Source organism: Geotrypetes seraphini, chromosome 8 (assembly GCF_902459505.1).
Source record: "Geotrypetes seraphini chromosome 8, aGeoSer1.1, whole genome shotgun sequence".
Classification (NCBI taxonomy): domain Eukaryota; kingdom Metazoa; phylum Chordata; class Amphibia; order Gymnophiona; family Dermophiidae; genus Geotrypetes; species Geotrypetes seraphini.
Window position 1 is genome coordinate 7,689,538 of NC_047091.1, and position 20,871 is coordinate 7,710,408.

The 20,871-nt window shown below is 46.1% G+C and overlaps 1 protein-coding gene across 1 annotated transcript in view; it reads right to left on the minus strand.

Moving 5' to 3' along the window:
* Positions 1-1,845: 1,845 nt before the first annotated feature.
* LOC117364824 (transcription factor E2F2-like) overlaps positions 1,846-20,871 on the minus strand; it is a 58,068-nt gene continuing 39,042 nt past the window's right edge. Inside the window, exons 2-7 of the mRNA XM_033954475.1 lie at positions 20,309-20,428; positions 16,955-17,174; positions 8,518-8,676; positions 5,244-5,358; positions 4,661-4,823; positions 1,846-3,193 (exon numbers count right to left, since the gene is read on the minus strand). Coding sequence (XP_033810366.1) covers positions 2,943-3,193; positions 4,661-4,823; positions 5,244-5,358; positions 8,518-8,676; positions 16,955-17,174; positions 20,309-20,428 — 1,028 coding nt within the window. The 3' untranslated portion in view covers positions 1,846-2,942. The remainder of the gene's footprint in view (positions 3,194-4,660; positions 4,824-5,243; positions 5,359-8,517; positions 8,677-16,954; positions 17,175-20,308; positions 20,429-20,871) is intronic.

Consider the following 20,871-nt stretch of genomic DNA (forward strand, 5'->3'; position numbering starts at 1 on the left):
ATCTGGGCACTCTTGAAGATCGGCCTACTCGTCTGCTGGGCCTTGAGCATCTGAGCATGCTCAAGGCCTGCGAGTTCACGTTCTGAACGTGAACTCGCAGGTGCAGACGAGTAGGCCGATCTTCAAGAGTGCCCAGATGAGGGTAAGAAGCGGCGGGGGGGGGTGCCCAATTGTGTCGGGGGGGGGGGGTGCCCAATCGTGTCGGGGGGGGGGGGTGTCAGATCGTGGCAGGGGGGTGCCGGTTTGAGGCAGGGGGGTGCCGGATCGCGGGGGGGGGCCTTCGAGGGGAGCAATGCCGGTTATCGGGGGGGGGAACGCATCAAAGCGAGTTTCCATTATTTCCTATGGGGAAACTCGCTTTGATAAACGAGCATTTTGGATTATGCTCGTATTCCAAGGTACCACTGTATTAAGACAAACCATTCAGAGTGACTGGGTTAGCAGCTAGAACTAACAGCAAGTTTTATTTTAACCAGGCAAAAAGTGAGAAAAAGGTCTTAACAGGGAGAGTGGGACATCTTTTCGATTGGACGGGCCAAACCAGTCTCTGGCCCTGAATCTAAGCCCTCTAGTTGCCGAGATAGGCAGGAGAGAGGAGATACGATAGGAGACATTTAAATACTTCTGCGGCATAAATGCACACGAGGCAAGTCTCTTTCAGTCGCTAGAAGTTCTGGAATGAGGGGGGGGCACAGGAGGAAGGCAAAAGGGAATAACTTCAGAAGTAACCTGAGGAAGTTCTTCTTCACAGAAAGAGTGGTGAATTCATAGAGTGGCTTCACCACCCTGCCTTGCGTGCTAGTGTTTTTAGTGCCAGCCATGGCGGTAACAGCTCTCACGCTCATAGGAATTCTATGAGCGTCAGCGCTGTTACCACCGCAGCTGACGCTAAAAACATTAGCGCCGGCACTGTTACCGCCGCTAAAAACACTAGCGCAGCTTTGTTAAGGAGGGGGATTGTACCTGAATTAAAGAAAATTTGGGACAAGTACATAGGATGTGTAAGGGGGAGGAAGGCATGGCAGATGGCACTATATGGTCTTTATCGGTCTTCGTTTTTCTCTTCTTCTATTCAGTGATGGGCAAAATATTAAGTCGGACTCCGAAGGGCCCTTATACTAAAGAGTAACCAGTTTCAGTTTTGCACTTGCTGTACTTTAAGAGCTATGATTAACACAGCATGCAGTTAACTCATGAATTACCACACTGGTGTAACGGCATACTAAGTCATCATGCTTATGTGCCAACAGCACTCACTAATTCACACTTTTACTAAAGTGTCCCATCTCTGTGCTAGAGAGAGAGGTAAAAAAATTTGCCATTATACCTTTATACAGTATCAAATAGGTGATGCTATGACAAGGTCTCCCTGCTCAGAAAGCCTCTGGGTCACAGTATCATCGGATCCCTGTGTGATGCTGCCCTGTGTGAACCTCCAAGCAAGTTTAATGATCAAAGGGGCAAATGATCTGTAGAAAAAGGTTTTAGGATCAGCCTGGTAGAACAGAGGATATGTACGAGCCCATTTCCAGGCAGAAGGTTCCCAGTTTGTTCCCTGGGTTGGCCAGGGTTCGGGCTGATGTAAAGGTGGCGATGGTGACAGGAGTCGTGACCAGGTGTATGGGGACAAACAAAGATCTGAATAAGTATACTTTGTAGGAAAGGCGGGAGATACGGTAAGAGACGTTTAAATACCTGTGTGGCATAAATGCGCATGAGGCGAGTTGCTTTCATTTGAAAGGAAGTTCCGGAATGAGAGGGCATAAGAAGTTAAAAGGTGATAGGCTCGCGAGTAATCTAAGGAAATACTTTCTTTTCTTTTTTTTTTTTTTTACAGAAAGGGTGGTAGATGTGTGGAATAGTCTCCCGAAAAAGGCGGTGGAGACAAAGACTGTGTGTCAGAGTTCAAGAAAGTGTGGGACAGGTACGTGGGTGCTGCAGGTGGGCAGACTAGATAGGCCCTCTGGCTTTTATCCACAGCCCAGTGCCACATCTGCTTGCTTGAAGTTTGACGACACACAGGGCAAAGAAAACCTTTTCCATTTTTCCATCAGAGCTCGTAAAGGCAGGAATCCTCAGCCACACATTACAACTCACAGTCTACCAGCCTCACACCACGAGATGCTGCGGACACGGTGCTCTGAAATCCTTCATTACAGATTGCTGGAGTTCCATTCACAGGTTCCGGCCTGCTCTCCAGGTCAGAGGGAAGTACGTCTCTCAATCAAGAGCACAAATACCGCCCAGGTGGCCCTGCAACACGCGAAGCGACAAAGCGCAGCAATAAAGCCTGACCACTTTATTTCAATTCAGTTCCCTAACCCTTCCCAGCAGCTGACAAGTGCTTAAGTAGACCTAGCGGTAGGCGTGATCCGAGTCTCACGATAAGTCGCTTGACTTTGCGGCTTCTCCAGCCACTAGGTGGGATCAGAGAATTTAACCGAAGCAAGAGTTGGAATGAAACGTGGCAACACTGCTAAGAGGTTAAGTACAGCGTTTGCATGCTTTCGGCTTACTTAACACTTTAGGATGAGAAGGGAGGTTGGGGGAGGGGGCGAGTGGGGCAGCAGGACCTGTCTTCTGAACCTAGCCCACTGGTCTTGCAATTTTGCCACTTAAGCCAGGTCAACTCGGACTCATCCAGTCTACTGATCTTAACCCCATGGCAACATAGCTAACGCAAAGGAAAGTGAGGCAAACTCAGACTGGATGGGCTTGCTGGAGTTAACCCTAAGTGTGCCAGTCCAAAGTACGAAACAGTTACCGGAGAAGACTGTTCCGAGTTCTGTAGCTTCAGGAGACAAGGAATGAAAATGGAACCTTCTTCCCCCCCCCGCTTCTTTTAGGGGGAACACCAAACCCTTCAGTCTTGGCAAAGTTCAAGTTTTCTACCAGAATTAGCACCACAGTGAAAAAAAGGTCCACGGGTGTAGACAAGGCCTCTAGTTCTTCAGAAGGTCTCCTAGATCGAAGGCGTCAAAGAGGTTACTCACACCCTCCCCACTGTCCAGCCCCCACAGGTAACTGTCCTGGGCGAGAGATGGGGAGAAACAGATGAAAGAGGTGTCTCCCACATCATAGGAGGTGGACGGGAGCTGGTCCTCTGTCTGCTGAAGAAGATGATGGGGTAGGTCCAGAATCTTCTCTTCATTGTCTAGAAGAGGAGGGGCCAACTCTATCTCCACAGGCTCAGCTGGGGGACAAAAGAAAACATAAAAATATTAGAGCACAAAGGCGATGTGACTCTATCTGTATCACGCAACAGCTTAAAGGCAGACCTCACACATCAGACTCAGGTATACTATATTTTTATGCATGTAACATACACATGCATATAACATGTGAAACTTGCTGTGTAAAAATAAACTGTGTAAAAATATTTCTTCACACAACGAACGTGTAATTAAACTCTGGAATTCGTTGCCGGAGAATGTGGTGAAATCAGTTAGCTTAGCGGGGTTTTAAAAAAAGGCTTGTCTAATTTCCTAAAAGAGAAGTCCATAGGCATAAAATCTGTTTTACTACTTGGGACCTGGGTTGGCCATGTGAGCCAAGAATAGGACAATCAAACCATTGTGACATCACCGATGAGGTTGGCTCTTAGGCATTGGTGGAATGAGGCATTATGACATCACAATCTCAGCTCTGGAATGTTGCTACTCTTTGGGTTCTGTGACCTGGGTTGGACACTGTTGGAAACAAGATACTGATGGACCTTCAGTCTGTCCTAGTATGACATTTCTTATGTTCTTATAACATAAGCATGCAAATAATGCGCGCTTTGCCAGTTCATTTTTCTAAGGTGCATTAATTACAAAACTAACACGTTTGTTTTTAAGGGCTTATCTTTTTAGATTCTTGCAGCCATTAACGCACAAACCCTGCAAAAAAAAAAAAACAACTGAAAAGACAAAATAAAAAGACCTATGGCTCCTTTTATCAAGCAGCGATAAGAGCATTTTAATGCAGGCCGGCGAGGTAAATGCTCCGAAGGTCATAGGAATCGAATTTACCTCTCTGGCCTGCGGTAAAACACTCTGCCGCAGTTTGAAAGCAAAAAAGGAACCCTTAAAGACTCAACGACCAACTAGCACATCTTAGTAAAAATACAGTAATACGGAACACCCATGCGCAGAGCGGTTTGCAAAAACACATAACGTGCACACTATATGCATGAAAATACGGTAAACCGAGTAAATAAATTTCAGTTATAAAACACAGGACAGTGGACATGGGGTAACACACAAACACATGCAGATGAATTAATATAAAACCAAGAGCAGCTTTAAGCCAGGTTACAATTCCTGTAACCAAAGGACCTGCAAAATGTCTATTACAGGACTAATAAGAATGAGATCACAACCTAACATTTCAGTTTCAAAATTTAAGCCTCTGTTCAAAAGATTTGCCAACCAAGACGTGGGATTTAGCTTGCTAAGCTTGTACCGCTTTAAATTTTAACTAGGGAAAGACAGCGGGAGGGTCTTTACTAACCAGCTAGGTTGGAAGCCCAACATGCGGGACAGATCTGCGAAGAATGAATCAGATTCCCACCCACCAGTGCCTCGGACTCTAGTCCGGTGTGCTCCATTTCCTGCCTCTTACTGAGAGACCCTGAGGCGCTAATTCCATTCTCCCCACATCACACTGGAAGACGTACCTTTCGGCTGAAGCAAAGAAGAGTCGCTCTCCTGTAGGACGGAGCTCTGATGGACGCCGTTGGCCGTCTTGAGGGGGTTACTGTTCTCCTCAGAGACTTCCTCAGGGCACAGATACACCTCGATGGGCCCATTCGTACTTTTCAAGTGGATCTGCAGGTTTTCCTGGAAAGGTATTAAAAGCATATTCTAACCCTAAAGAGACGGGATGGTGCAATTATACTGGATAAGATGCAGATAATATTTGCAGGGTAAAGACTCAGCTGTATCCACTTCCACTGCAGAGGGTTGAAGATCCAGCCTGGTGCTTAGAGCAGGGAGCCGGAAACTGAGGTTCAGATCTCGCTTTCCCCACCAACACTCCCTGTGACCCTGGACCTTCCACTGCCCTAGGTACAACTCAGATGGTAAGCCCTATAGGGCAGGGAATTCACCTGGAGCTCAGTTTTGGAAAGGCAGGTCATTCATACATCTAAAACCCACTGCAACTGCACCAGCCAACAGCATACAACCCTCTCCCCACCCTCACCCCAATAACGCCATCATCTACTGTGGGAAGACAAGACACCTCTCCGCCCAACTCACTTCACTGAGGTCAGGCACTTCCAAGTGTGTTTCTGGCGGGGCTTTGATAGCGATCACCGTCTGTTCTTTGAAATTACTGATGGAGTGAATGTCTTGATAGGTGACGTAAGCTAGCGTAGATAGGAGTTAAGGAAAATGAGGGATAGCAACAGGACAGAGATTCACAGTTCTTGCTTCTAAAGCAAGGGTTCCAGTCCTCAGGATACACCCAGGTTTTCAGGATATCCATAATGAATATACAAAAAATAGATTTATGTTCACTGTCTGTTGTATGCCAAGCTCTCATTTGCATATTCATTATGGGTATCCTGCAGTGGCATACTTGGCTGAGTGGCCACACAGGGCCCAGAATCCCTCCTTCAGGAAGTGTGTGTGGGGGGGGGAGGAAGGGGAGGTGTGTTGAGCAATTGTGGGGCTACAGTCTGTATGTGGAGCCATTGGCTCTGCCAGTCCCCTGCCCCAGAACAGAAAACTGACATCAGAGGGGGCAAGAACTGGCAGAGCCAATGGCCGTACACATGTGGACTGCGTCCTGCGACCGCTCCACGCAGCCCCACCCCCATTACCTGCACCCAGGCAGCCTGCCCCCACTGCCCGCCCTTGGTAGAGGTATTCTGAAAATCTGACTGGCTGGGTATATCCCAGCCCTGCCTTTTTTTACATCCTGCTTCTGCATTAGGCTACCCGACAATGCCGCAGAAGCCCTCTCCCCCTGCCCCAGTCTCCTGCTCTCGGGTTTTTGCTCTTACTGTGCAGCCGTGGTCTCGATTCCAAATGAGGATTTTGTGACCCATGTGGGGTCATGAGCCACAGTCTGGAACCGCTGCTTCAAAAGTCTTGACACAATCTTTGCTGCTAGGACAAGTTACAAACCCTCCGTACAAAATGTCATCTCCCTCCCCTCCATTCCAAGGTGGTGTCAGTGTTTAACCACAGACCTCTATCTTAAGAATATTTGGTCCCTGACAGAATAGTGAGAGCGAGGATAGGAGGGGGTCAGAATAGGTCAGCTGGCAGACAAGTGTGCACCAGGACCAATCTAATGCTGTAAGAATGACAAGCGGCAAATTTTCAAAGCACTTAGACTTACGAAATTACATAATAATCCACTGAACTTTGTAAAGTAAGTGCTTTGAAAATGAGCCCCTTTGTGTCATATAGGCTCCAGTCCTGTCCAAAAGGAATTCCAAGCCCTGAATTCACTCCCAGTGCACCTAGGGATCTGGAATTCCAAATTCCAGAGAAGCAGCACTTATAAAAGTCATTGTGCACCACAGGATAAAACCAAGAATAATCAGCTTCATTGCAAAACAGAGTCAGCAGCTCACTGATAACAAAAAGATTTTTTCCCAGAAACCTAAAACAGAACACACTCAATTAAGCCCTTTGGCGCCCTCTGCTGCAAGCTTAACACCTTGTTCACCTGTATAATATCCATGGTTTTTTTTTTCAGTTTATTGATTTTTTTTTAATAACAAATTACAACTGAGGAGAACTATATAAACATAAATAAAACATAACTATATCATTCCCATAATAAATGAAATTCCCCATATTTTATTTGTCCTGTTTGTCTGTCTTGAATAACTGTAAGCTCTGTGCAGAAGGGACTATTTTATATGTTTCTATACAGAGTCAATACAACTCGTAACATCATAGAAATAAGCAGAAGTGTATTAGAAATAATTAAAAAATATATATATATAGTGGGAGATCAGAGCAACTTTAACCACTTATGGTGCCCTGGGAAAACTACAAAGTAACATAGTAAATGATGGCAGATAAAGACCCAAGTGTTCCATCCATACATACATGCTCCATAAGTTAATTTAGTTTCAATGGTCCTTTTTCCCAGAGCCCTACCCGGTTCTGTGCATCTACTGGAGTCTCCATCAAAGCTCACTCCGGTCCATCTTAACCATCCCAGCCATCGAAACCCTCCCCAGCCCGTCCTCAACTGAATGTCCATATACGGGACACAGACTGTGCAAGTCTGCCCAGTGCTGGCCTTAGTTCCTTCAATGTAGACCCATTATTTCCGATTAGAGATCCTCTGTGTTCATCTCATGCTTGTTTGAGCTTTGTCACCGTTTTCTTCTCTACCACCTCCCTCGGAAGCGCATTCCACACATCCACCACCCTCTCCATAAAGAAGAATTTCCTAACATTATTCTTGAATCTACCACCCCTCAACCTCATTAAGCCCTCTGGTTTTACCATTTTCCTTTCTCTGGAATAGATTTTGTTCTACGTTAATACCTTTCAAGTATCTGAACGTCTGAATTGTATCTCCCTTGTCCCTTCTTTCCTCTAGGGCAGGGGTGCCCAAACTTTTTGGGCTTGCGAGCTACTTTTAAAATGACCAAGTTAAAATGATCTACCAACAATAAATTTTTTTAAAAAACACAAAGCACACTGTACGCAGAGAAAATGTTAAATCATTTATATTCTGGGATTTTTTTTAAAAGAGGTCAAGGCAGATGACTGTATGCACTGTCACCTCAGTAATAACCATACAAAAATAGACAAATATACCCCCTCTCTTTTTACTAAACCGCGATAGCAGTTTTTAGCACTGGGAGCTGCGCTAAATGCCCCGCACTGCTCTCAATGCTCAAAGGCTCCCTGTGCTATAAACCGCTATTGTGGTTTAGTAAAAGAGGACCATAGTGAAAAATATAGACAGCAGATATAAATTCTCAAAACGGACACATTTTGATCACTAAATTGAAAATAAAATCATTTTTCCTACCTTTGTTGTTTGGTGATTTCATGAGTCTCTGGTTGCACTTTCTTCTTCTGACTGTGCATCCAATCTTTCTTTCCTTCTTTCAGCCCATATGCTTCCTCTCCTCCAGACCTCATTCCCTCCCCCAACTTTTTCTTCCTCTCTCCCTGCCCATTCTTTCTCCCTGCCTCTCTTTTTTTTTCTCTCTTCATGCCTCCTTTCCTTCCTACTCAACCCCATGGCCTGGCATCTCTCTCCTTTCCTTCTCTTCTATCTCTTCCTCCCCTGCCATGCTCTGGCATCTCCTCTCCTTCCTTTCTCTCTAGTCTGGCATCTGTTTCCTTAATTTCCCTTCCTCCCCCCATGCCCTGGCATCTTTCTGCTCATTGCAAAACACACGTAAAGCATCTCAGCCTGTTCCTGGGGACAATTCAAAGATCAGTGTAAGGACTGGAAGGTCTAGCTATGGAAGCCACCAAGTTCACAATCCGTTTCCGTCCCCCCCCCCCCCCCCCCCCCCCCGATTCCCGGACACCGGAAGGATATCGTTGGTTATTTTCATCATCCGTCAGCGCCTTCAGCTGCTTCGTACAGCTCTGGATCTGCTTCTCCAGCGCACTCTCCTTCCTGGATAAATCCGCCAGCTCGGCCTGCAAGGTCTGCTTCTTCGACAAGGCCGTGGAGTCATGGAAAATCTCTGTACCCCTGCCCAAAGATGGAAAAAAAAAGGGAAGACTTTCTATAATCAAGCATCGAAAGGCTGTCACCCCCTCCCCCCTTTCCATCAAGCTACGCTAGAGGTTTTTATCGCGTGGCGGCGAGGTAAATGCACCAACGCCCATAGGGGTTTTATGAGCGTCAGAGCATTTAACCCACTGGCTCATGCTAAAACCCTCTAGCGCAGCTTGATGAAAGGGGCCCTAAGAGTTGATAGATACCATTAACTGAATACTGGCCAGAAACACAAGTTGCTAGTATTTCAGGAAGATGTGAGCGGCACAGAGTAAACATGGGTTCACTAATGCATACTGGTGAACCCAGTACATCAGTTTGCAGGATATCCACAATGATTATTAAATGCATAAAATTTGTATATACAATCGGCCCTGTAACAGGATGCAATGTACATTTCTCCCTCCGTATTCGCTGTGATAGGGGATTAACAGACCCCCGAATACAGAAAAAAAAAACATGAATAACTTTTTCATATGTTATTGGCTGTTTTCTACTAAAAACCATCGTTAATACGGTGAAACCGCGAATAATACGGTGGGAGACCTGGCCTGTTCCTGAAGGAGAGGCCAAACACGGTGAAGAAAGTGCTGGGAACCAGCGATTTTCTCTGTAAATGCTTAGAATCAGCGATTTCTCTATGCAAGCTGATGTAATTGGGGGGGGGGGGGGGGGGAAGAGCCAGCAAGCTAAAAACCGTGAATAATCAAAACCGCGATTGCTTAAACCATGAATATGGAGGGTGAAGTGTACACAACTTCTTGCTTTAATACTAGTGGACCTGGGCCTACATGCAAACAAATGCACGGATTGTAATAGCAAGAATGTCATCTACGATGGAATGAAGTATGGCGATACATCAGGGACATTATAAGAAGCTAATTGAAGATTTGGGAGCCATTGACAAAATTTTGCAGAGTGATTAGTGATTATGCCCTTTGGTCATACATGTCAAGGGTGGGTTGGAATGTATTTTTCAATTTGAGTGTATTTTTTTAATATAATTGAGGGGGGGTGATATATCTATTTGTCATAAATTATAATTGTAAATGTATTTCAGTGCTTTTATAGAGTTATATAATTGTATTATATCCTGCACTTAATCATGACTTTAGAATGAATAAAATAATGTCATCTACGACGCTATTGTTTGCCCCTGTCCCTTAATATATATTGGTCGGACAAGTTGATCCATGAAACTTAGGTTGACAGAGCACAAGTCTCAGATCGCTACGGAGTCTTTACAAGCTCCGTTGGTCCAGCATTGGATAAGTAAGAATCATACATTGGGGAGACTTACATTGGCGTATTATAGATCAAGTTGAAGGGGGGGGAGGTTGTGATGATGAACTTTTTTTAAATTATCTAGAGCAAAAATGGATTTATAAAATGAATTCTGTAGTGCCCGGGGGTTTGAATTTAGCTTTAGAATGGGCTTCTCTATTTTGATCTGGATGTCTGGCAATGATAGTGTGACCATATGGCTCCAGAAAAAAGGGGACGGACTGAGACATCCGGGTTTTACTTCCATTGAAAGCAACCAAGATGTCTCAATCTGTTCTCCTTACTTCCATTGCTTTCAATGGAAGTAAAACCCGGATGTCTCAATCCATCCCCTTTTTTCTGGAGCCATATGGTCACACTAGGTAATGATGACATCAGGGGTCAGCTGATCTGAAGGGAGTATAAAGAGGCAGAGAAGAAAGCCACCACCATCTTGACACTTTGTAAATGAATGGCTGGGTGATGACGGAGTGACTGTGGTAAGTGCTAGGATACTAAAATAATTCTTAACATATACTGTATATTTATATATTTAAATATTTAATCCAATATGTTTTTTACTTCTCTAGGGAAACGATCCTTGATACAGCGTCGAATACGTGAAACATGTCGGATCCAAGTTTCCCCGATCATAAAAACTGAGATAAGTCATAAACCTTTAGTACATATGTAAAAGCATTTGACTAAAACCTTTAGTACATATGTAAAGGCACTTTTTAAGCACTTTGAAACTATTGCACTTTAAATATTGAAATCCGATTAGGATAAAAAAAAGTGGGCCAGTGAGGAGACAACACGTCAAGCTTATCGCTATGATAAACATTTGAGCGATGAGCAGTGTTTCTGAGGTCCGAAGCTTCAGTAAAGTTATGAAATTTATAGCTATTAAGAGTGGTTGAATCATATATCACAACGGATATTTATCACTTGGAATAAGAGGTTTTTATGAGCTATATGCGATTCCAAGTTATTGAAAGAAATAACCATCTTAGTGGGACTCTTTAAAATTTAAGTACAGGCATTTCTGACAGTCACACATAGTTGGTGTGAGAGCACTTAAGTGTGACAGATCTCCGTGTAAGAGTGCTCCATACGTCCAGTCTGTCCATCTCAGCATCCACTATCTCCTTCTCTCCCTATAGGCCGAGGCTCTTTACACCTCCATTGCGAGGTCATAGAGCATCATTGTTAAAAGCCAAAGCTCTTAATTCTTGTGTTGCGAGGTCATAGACGCATGATGACAGGTGAAGGCCAAATGGCCCATCCAGTCTGCCCATCCACAGCATCCACTTTCTCCTCCTCTCCCTAAGAGATCCCATGTGCCTGTCCCACACTTTCTTGAACTCAGACACAATCTTTGTCTCCTTTCAAATGAAAGAGAGACTCACCTTGTGCACATTTATGCCGTGTAGGTATTTAAAAATCTGCCCTCTCCCGCTTTTCCTCAAAAGTATATATATTTAGATCTTGAAGTCTGTCACTATACTCCTTATAATGAAGACCACTGATCATTTTAGTAGCCTTCCTCTGGACCGACTCCATCCTTTTTATATCATTTTGAAGGTGTGGCCTCTAGAATTGTACACAATATTCTAAATGAGGTCTCACCAGAGTCTTATACAGGAGCATCAATACTTCCTTTTTCCTACTGGCCATACCTCTTCCAATGCAACCTAGCACCCTTCTAGCTTTCGCCGTCAACTTTTCAACCTGTTTGGCCACCTTAAGATCATCACATACAAACCACGCCTATGTCCCGCTTCTCTTTCGTGCACAAAACTTCTTCACCCCCTAAACTGTACCGTTTCCTTGGGTTTTTGCAGCCCAAATGCATGACCTTGCGTTTCATAGCATTAGATCTTAGCTGCCAAATTTCAGACCACTCTTCAACTGCTGAAATCCAAAACTTTGTGTCCCTTCCCTTTCACCCCCTGGATACTTGACTTGAAACCTCTCATAAGAAATTCAAAATGGCTTTGTAAAAATTTTTCTTAAAATAAGGAGAAATTATATTGTGGTCAAAAAAATCAGAATCTTCCCTGAGCCACTCAGGAAAGACGCCAGACATTTCTTGAGTTGAAATCTCGTTTGCTTGTTTTGGGAGGTACCTTTTTCTCGATTCTCCCTCCCGTGTATTTAATCACACTTCAGTGAACAAATGTAATTTCTGATCCTTTACCATCAGAGAGGTTTATTTGAGTTTAGGGTAGGTTCAAGTTATGTTTGAGAGAATGAGAGGGCACGCTCTAAAGTTAAAAGGGGATAGATTCCGTACAAACATAAGGAAGTTCTTTTTCAACCAGAGAGTGGTAGAAATCTGGAATGCTCTTCCAGAGGCTGTTATAGGGGAAAGCACCCTTCAGGGATTCAAGACAAGATTGGATAAGTGCCTACTGGAACAGAACATACGCAGGTAAGGTTAGACTTCAAATAGGGCACCGGTCTTTGACCTAAGGACCGCTGCGTGCGCAGACTGCTGGGTACGATGGACCACTGGTCTGTCCCAGCAGCGGCCATTTTTATGTTCTAACTCTGTCAAAACTTGACCAATTTCCATAAAATTTGGGATACATCATGCCGGCCACCTCACCTAAACATCGCTTCACTACCTGGTTCTTTAACTGTTGCCATGGTTTCTTCAGTGCAAAGTGATCAAACCCTGCCGCTTCCTGACTGGCAATCTGTTGGGACCGTTTCCCGCAATTTCTTCCAAACATATTCTAGGCTTATCTTCTTTCACCAGTCTATGAGAATCATAGCCTTTCTCCTGGTACAAATTTTTAATAAGGATCAGATCCTCCCGACTGAAAACCATGGCAATTGTATGTATAAAGCAAAACGGTGAACTGCACCCGAGAAGGCATAGTTTGTCATAAATCAGTAAATGGATTAATGTAAGATGATGAATCTAGCACAGGGACATCCAATCTCGGCCCTCGCCAAGTCAGGTTGTCGGGATTTCCCAAATTAATTTGCACGATATCTATTTGCATATGATGGAAGCAGTGCATGCAAATAGACCTCGTGCAAAGTCACTGGGGAAATCCTGAAAACCCAACTGGATTGCGGTCCTCGAGGAACAACGTTGGGACAACCCTGATCTGGCAAGAGGATATGAGCAGTAGAGGATGGGGTGAGGGAGTGAGAAGGGAAAAGGGTGCGCACGATACCCGAAATTTGGTTTGAAGTTGAATGATTGATTTAGAACGCAACACTCTGGAAGTGGGGTGGAATGTTGAGGGGGGGGGAAAGGATGGAGGTTGGGAGTACCTGGAATTGTTCAGGCTCTGGGCATTTTGCTATTCGGGGGTCTTCAGCAAATTAGAATGTATTGCTGTTGCAATTTTAAGTATATGTTACATTTTTGGAATCCTTAGAAGGAGTTGGGGAGACTAAGGTAGTAGGGTTGGGGGTTAACGAGTTAATGAGCTTTAAGTTTGTACTGGATGTAAATTAGAAAGACACTGTGTCATAGTAATGCGTTAACTAGATGTTAACCGACTCGTTAATAAAACAGTTTAAACATAGAGCAAAGTGGTGCGCAAGTGTATCGTGATCATCGCTAGGTGGTCGTGGCGTCATCATTTAAGTGAGGTAGCCGGTGCGAGCGTAAACCTTTTACAAATCTATTCAGTATGATATATCCCAAATTTGACTTAAAATGGTCAAGTTTTGACAGAGTTATGCAGAAAAACTTTCTATAGCTTTTTTTTATTTTTTTTTTTGGGGGGGGGGGGGGGGTTAGGGATATCTTTATTTATTTAATACTAGTGTTTAAGCCCATTAGAGTAATGGGTGCTAGAATAGATGTGTAGAATTAACAGATCACAAAATTTAATGAAAACTTACCGTGTGAGCTGTCTGTCTTTTTTTTTTCTCTCTCTCTCTCTCTCTCCTTGGCCGCTATCTGTCTATCTGTCTCTCTGGTCCCCTGTCTGTCTGTATCTCTCCCTGGCTCCCTGTCTTTCTTTCTTTCTGTCTCTCTCCCTGACCCAGTCTGTCCGTCTTTCTTGCTTTCTGTTTCTATCCCTGCCCACTGTCTTTCTGTGTGCGTCTATCTTTCGTTTTCGTGCGCTGCCTGTCTGTCTCTCTCTTGGCCCCCCGCCTGCCTGTCTCTCTCTGTGGCGCCATGCATGCCTGCCTGCCTTTCTTTCTGTCTCTCTCCATGGCCCCCTTCTGTCTCCCCCCCAGAGCAAACCAAGATTGCTGCCTGCCCCCCAGCACACCCCTCCCCCCAAAGCATAGCAAGTTTGCTCCCTAGTCCCCTTTCCCTCTGCCCCCTTCCCTGTGCAGCAGCAGCAGCACCCCTTGCCTGCTCCCCCTGTCCTGCTGTAGCCCTTTTCCCTTCGTTTTACCTCCCCCCTGTCCCTTCCCTGCTCCCCTGTCCTGTAGTAGGCCAGCCATCAGTAGCGTTCTCATCCCACCCCTCCCGGGTCTCACACAGTGGTCGGCAGCGGTAGGTCGCTGCCCCTGCTTGCTTCAGTCCTACTTTCTTTTTGGTCGAAGGCCGGAGCGGGACCTGGCAGCGAGGAAGGCCCTAGGCTGGAAGCGATGTCAGCAAATCAAACTGCCAGACTCCACCCGCACGCACCGCAAGCTGCCCCACGCACCGGAAATCAAATTCGGCACGGAGTCAGATCTCACGGACACAGGGATCACAGATTTTCTACTGCACATGTGCAGTAAGGGTTTTGTTATTAAGGATACTGTCTTTCCACTGCTGATAACAAAACAGTTTACAATATCCTGAATAGTAAGCAGGTACTCTTAAGTATGTTTACTATCTGTCTCGACGGTCTCACAATCTAGCTATGGTACCTAGGGCAATGTAGAATTCAGTGAGTTGCCCGGGTCACAAAGCACTGGGATTGAACCCGCAACCTCAGGACACTGAGACAGCGGCACTAACCACTAGGAATGTTTAACTGAAGAGATCCTGAATGCCAGCCCTATATAGAAACATTCACTGACACTCCCGAAGAACCTACTCTAACTGCAGACAAAATACAAAAATTAAGATCTTCGCTAACCACCCTGGCCAAGCCCCACTGGTGCTACCCCATTCTGTAAGATTCAGACGATTCCAGAGCTGATCTGTTCTGGAACAAATTCTCAACCATTGACTGGTAAACTTTTAGTAAATACTACAATAAGTATGTTAATTCCTACTGCAGATTGGATACCTGTCCTCCAAATGTTATGAAATCTGCCCCAGTCAGTTTTAAGGCCAAGATGCTGACTTGGGTAAACTTTCTACTATCCTCAGGGAAGTTCCCAGTGTATCAAGGTCACATTATGATTACACCAATTAAAAAAAGCAAAAGAACCATCTAACATCGCATCTAACTTCAGACCTATCATCAATATCCCTCTGGCAACCAAAATAGCAGAAGGGGTGGTAAATTCCGAGCTCACCACATATTTGGAGAAACACAACATCTTACATGACAACCAATCCGGCTTCCGGTCAGGTCACAGTACCGAAACAATTATAGCTTCTCTGTTTGATTACCTTCACCTTCTTTTCAGCCAAGGCTCATGTGCTCTGATATTGCAACTTGATCTGAGCAGTGCATTTGACTTGGTTGACCATGCTATTCTGCTGGACTGTTTGACATCTATTGGAATCTCAGGCCATGTTCTCAATTGGTTCCAAGGGTTTCTGGGAAATAGATCCTATAAGGTGTTTAAGGACGATACTATCTCCTACGGCTGGGACAACCCCTGTGGGGTCCCACAGGGCTCCCCCTTGTCCCCCACCCTGTTTAACATCTACCTTGCCTCCCTAGGAAACCTCATGCAGAATCTAAAGCTCAAATTCTTCATCTACGCAGACGACATCACCATAGTCATCCCGCTATCCTGATTTACATCTGAGCTGCTAAATTCCCTCTCATTCACTCTAAATCAGGTTGAACTTTGGATGTCAGCGTTTAGATTAAAGCTAAATTCAGAAAAAACTAAATTTTTCTTGGCAGCCCCAAATGACAAAATCAAGGAAACTACACTACATGTAAATGGGCTGGATTACTGTATTGAGCAATCCTTAAAAACACAAGGAGTCACCTTAGACAAGCATCTCACTCTGGAGAAACACTCTGACCTAGTATTTAAGAAGTGTATCTCGGTGCTTTGGAAACTCTGCACCATTAAAAAATACTTCGATGACGCCTCCTTTCGCCTGTTGGTACAATCTGCTATTCTGAGTGTTCTGGACTACTGCAACATCATATACTTAGGCGCCTTCAAGAAAATCACCAGGAAGTTGAGGTTGGTCCAAAACACTGCCGTCCGTCTCATCTATGGCCTGAAGAAATGGGAACACATAACCCCTTTCTACCACAAGCCGCACTGGCTGCCGTTCGAATCCAGAGTCCTTTTTAAGTTCTCATGCTTCTGCTACAAAACAATATTTGGTCTGTCACCGGATTATCTTTACCCACACTTCAACCTGAATTACAACAATAAGAGCTCCCGCAGAATAAACCTGTTCGCTTTTCCCTCACTGAAATCGTGTCATCTTAAAAGATTCTTCGAAAGGACCTTCTCTTTTCAAGCGGCCAAACTAAACTCATGGCTTGCCCAAATTGTGCTCGATGCCTCTTCTTATCTCAATTTTAGAAAACAGATTAAAACTCAACTTTTAAACAGACCAAATCCTTAACGTTCTCCATCACTATCACTTCCCATTCTTTTAAGATTGTTGCTCCCTCCTATTGGCGTGTATGTACCTTTTTTTCCTTCACTTAAATTGTAGACGTATAACTTGTTTGACTCTACGATTGCTTTGTTATGTTCTTCAATTCCAACTACACTGTTTGTACTGCATCTAACTGCTGTGAACCGCCTAGAACTCCCTGGGTATGGCGGTATACAAAAATAAAATTATTATTATTACTAGGGAAGAAACTGTACAAGGATTCGATTTTTTTTTTTTTTTTTTAAATTATCGGAGCACGAGACTCACATCCACTGTATGTTGTTTTTGGACTTCTTCCGAATGAGCTGAATCCCTTCCAGGACATTGGTGATATCGTATATCCGGCGTTTCTGAACCTCCAGGACCTCAGCAGCGTGGTTCAAGTCCAGCACCCCGTCCTCCGATTCGCTCAGCAAATGGATGAACTTCTTGGTGAGCAACCCCAGAGAGGTGTCGTATCGAGTCTTCTCCCCGGGGGATCGGGGGGCTGAAAAGGAAAAGAGACAGGCTCACATCTTCCATAAAAGCACAGAAGAAATGAGTTTTGGCAGTCTCTGCCACTCACCGCCACATGCACTGCAACGGAGGTCTGACCGTTCACGGAGAGGCACCTGGAACAGACACACATCAAGGAGGGGTACAGACACCTGGGGATTTTGGTTGCCAACCACTTTAGTGCGTCTCAAATTCTAATGCTCTATAGCAGTGGTTCCCAACCCTGTCCTGGATGACCACCAGGCCAGTCGGGTTTTCAGGATCGCCCTCATGAATATGCATGGAGCAGATTTGCATGCCTGGCACCTCCATTATATGGCGATCTCTCTCATGCATATTCATTAAGGCTATCCTGAAAAACCGACCGGCCTGGTGGTCCTCCAGGACAGGGTTGGGAACCACTGCTCTAAAGCAGGGGTATCAAACTCAAATATACAGAGGGCCAAAATTAAAATCTTGGACAAAGTCGCGGGCCAACCTGGATATTTATTGAAAAATATGTCTAGAATTGAGGAAGTTTTTCCTTCTCAGCAAACTTTTAATAAAAAAATAATAAGATAATACTAATTGCACAACTCCAAAAGGAAGCTGTAGACAATGGAGTTAATAATGAAAAAAAAAAGTCTAAAATCTGTCCTAAATGGCTACTTGGATGATCAAAAAGCCTGATCGTCCAAGTACCCATAACCAAAGCTGGGTTTTAGATGTATCTAAAAACAGCTTAGGCCTTTCCCCTGCCTCTAAACGCACAGAGAGAAAAGAGGCGTGTTTAGAGGAGGGGAAAGGGCGGACAGTGGGCGGGAGGTGGGCCGACCTACACCTAGGCGTAGAACAGGTATAACCAAAACATTTACAGGTTGCCTAGTCGGCACTTAGACCTTATTGACTTAGACGTAGTCAAACCAGGTCTAAGTGCCGAAAAAGGGGCCGCTGAGCTGATGGCCGCTGGTGCCATCAGTTCAGCGGCCCGGCAACCTACCCATCGCAACCATCGCGGCAGGAGAGATGCCTTATCTCCCCTACCGAGATGTCATCACTCCTTTACCCGAACTGCTGTGACCCGCGGCAGGAGAGATGCCCTATCTCTCCTGCCGCGGGTCGCGGCAGTTCCGGTAGAGGAGTGATGGCATCGCGGTAGGGGAGATGAGATATCTCTCCTGCCGCGATCCATCACCCCCCCTCACAATTAACATTGGACCAGGAGAGAGCCCAAGCTCTCCTGGCCCGCGGCGACCCCCGACTCGAGTGGGCCAGGAGAGAGCCCAGGCTCTCCTGACCCCGGCGAACCCCCTTGACTGGATTGGGCCAGGAGGGAGCCCAAGCCCCCCCTGGCCCCGGCGAACCCCTATCCACCCTCCTGCCCTCGACGCAACCCCCCTCCCACAACGACCACCCCACCCCCACCCCCCTTCACCGTACCTTTTTTAAAGTTGGCCGGACAGATGGGTGCCAAACCCATCTGTCCGGCAGGCAGCCGACGCCAGAATGGGGCCGGATTGGCCCAGCCGTCCCAAAGCCCCGCCCCGTCCCAAAGCCCTGATTGGCCCAGGCGCCTTAGGCCCCACCTGTGGGAGGCTTTGGGACGGCTGGGCCAATCCGGCCCCATTCTGGCGTCAGCTGCCTGCCGGATGGACGGGTTTGGCACCCGTCTGTCCGGACCAACTTTAAAAAAGGTACGGGGAAGGGGGGTGAGGGTGGGGTGGTCGTGGGGTCGGCCAGGGGGGGTCGGTCGTTTGTGGGAAGGGGGTTGCGTCGAGGGCAGGAAGGCCTAGGATCCCTCCTGCCCATATTGTAGTGGGGGGTGGGGGGTAGGGGGGTTGCCGGGGCTAGGGTGGCTTGGGCTCCCTCCTGGCCCAATCCAGTCGGGGGATCGCCGGGGCCAGGAGAGCCAGGGCTCTCTCCTGGCCCACTCGAATCAGGGGTCGGCATGGGCCAGGAGAGCCTGACCTCTCTCCTGGCCCATTGTATCGGAGGGGGGGGGGGTCGCTGGGACCAGGAGGGTTTGGACTCCCTCCTGGCCAAATCGAGTCGGGGATGGCTCGATCGCCGGGGCAAGAGGGCTTGGGCTCCCTCTTGCCCCGATGTTGTCCGGGGGGGGGGGGGTTGGTGGTTCGACATGGCAGGAGGGCTTGGGCACCCTCCTGCCTGGATCGTTGGGGGGGGATTCTATAACCAGTGTTGTTTTTGACAGACACCAGTTACAGAATCCAGCTTTTAGGCGAAGGCCTGGCTCCTCCTGCGCCTAAAAGTCCTTCTATTGGACGTTTGGGGCTTAGGCGTTTTTTTGTTTCATTATGGTTAAAAAGTGTAGACGTGGTGTGGGTGTACTTTTAGACGTAGTGGTGATTGGACGTTTAGGCAGAGGAAGGCCATAATCAAAACAAGGACGTTTGGTTTGGTTATGGACACTTTCCCTGCTTCTGCTTTGAACGTTTAAGGACTTAGGCCAAAAAGGGACTTAGACGGTTTTTTTGATTATGCCCCTCCACATGTTTAAAAAAACAATATATTTTTAAAAAATGATATGTTTAAAAAAACTTTAACGCAAGGCACAAATAGCCCATGATTGATGCAAAATAGCTGAGCCAAATTTAAAATGGAAAAGCTACACAGGGACTAAAACCAAAAAGGGACGAAATAAAATACCATAAGTTTGAAAAAGAGTAAAAATATAATCACAATAAAAACCATTACGTGAAGCAGAGAAAACGAATAGGAATACGGGAAAACACTAGCATCGGAAAAGAATGAGTACCAGAAAACAAAACGCCCAAATTAGAACATGATCAAAAGACTACATACAACAAGGGATTCAAAAGAAGAAAAAATGATGGAAAAAAAAGCAATATTTACCAAAAAAAAAGCAATGCGAGACTGTGAAGAGAGCTGGAGAACGCCGCGGGAACCTGAACCTGTAAAAGCGTCAAACGTGATGACGTGTCTAACGGGGACGTGAGCCGATTGGGTGAAAACACCGTCTATCGGCGGACCAGCTCTAGTAGACGTTGGGTATTTTCTCGCGAGCCAAATATAATTACACTGCGGACCAGATTTGAGCCGCGGGCCTGAGTTTGACACCTCCCTGCTCTAAAGAGAGAGTGTAACTGCCTTTCCTTCACCACTTACTTCGGGGGCTGGGGATCTTGCACGCTGGCTTCCCCTTCCCTTTCGGTGTCCGAAAGCCGGTCACATGCTGCAGGTCCGTCCCCTCTAAGTCCAGTTTCCGTTTGGCCTTAAGACGAAAGGAAAGAGATTGTGGGTTATGCAGTTAAAATAAAGGAGCCGATTTGCCGTACTCGTTTCAGTTCAAACACTTTTATCAATTCACACACCGACCGCCAGCAAAGAAGTGACGGCGAGCGGGCGACAAGGAAAAGTGGACAGAGAGGAGGAGAGGTGCTGGCACCCCCACCAAGGCAGCCCCCCTTGCCTGTGCCTATCTTAAGGTCCCCGCAGGGCCAGCTCTACCTATGGACCAGGTGAGGCCCTGACCCAGGTGATAAAAAGGCACCAAAATCCCAGTCTGGCCTACTTTCAAACTTCAAGAAGGATAAATACTGGCCTGGGATTTATGCGCTCTTTACCCTCAGGGTGTCACCTGACCCAGCAAGAGAGAAGGAGAGATACCACATTGCGGTAGTAGTTGGGTCAACCACAGACCCTTCAGCTAGTCCTGGGCTGGTGGGTCT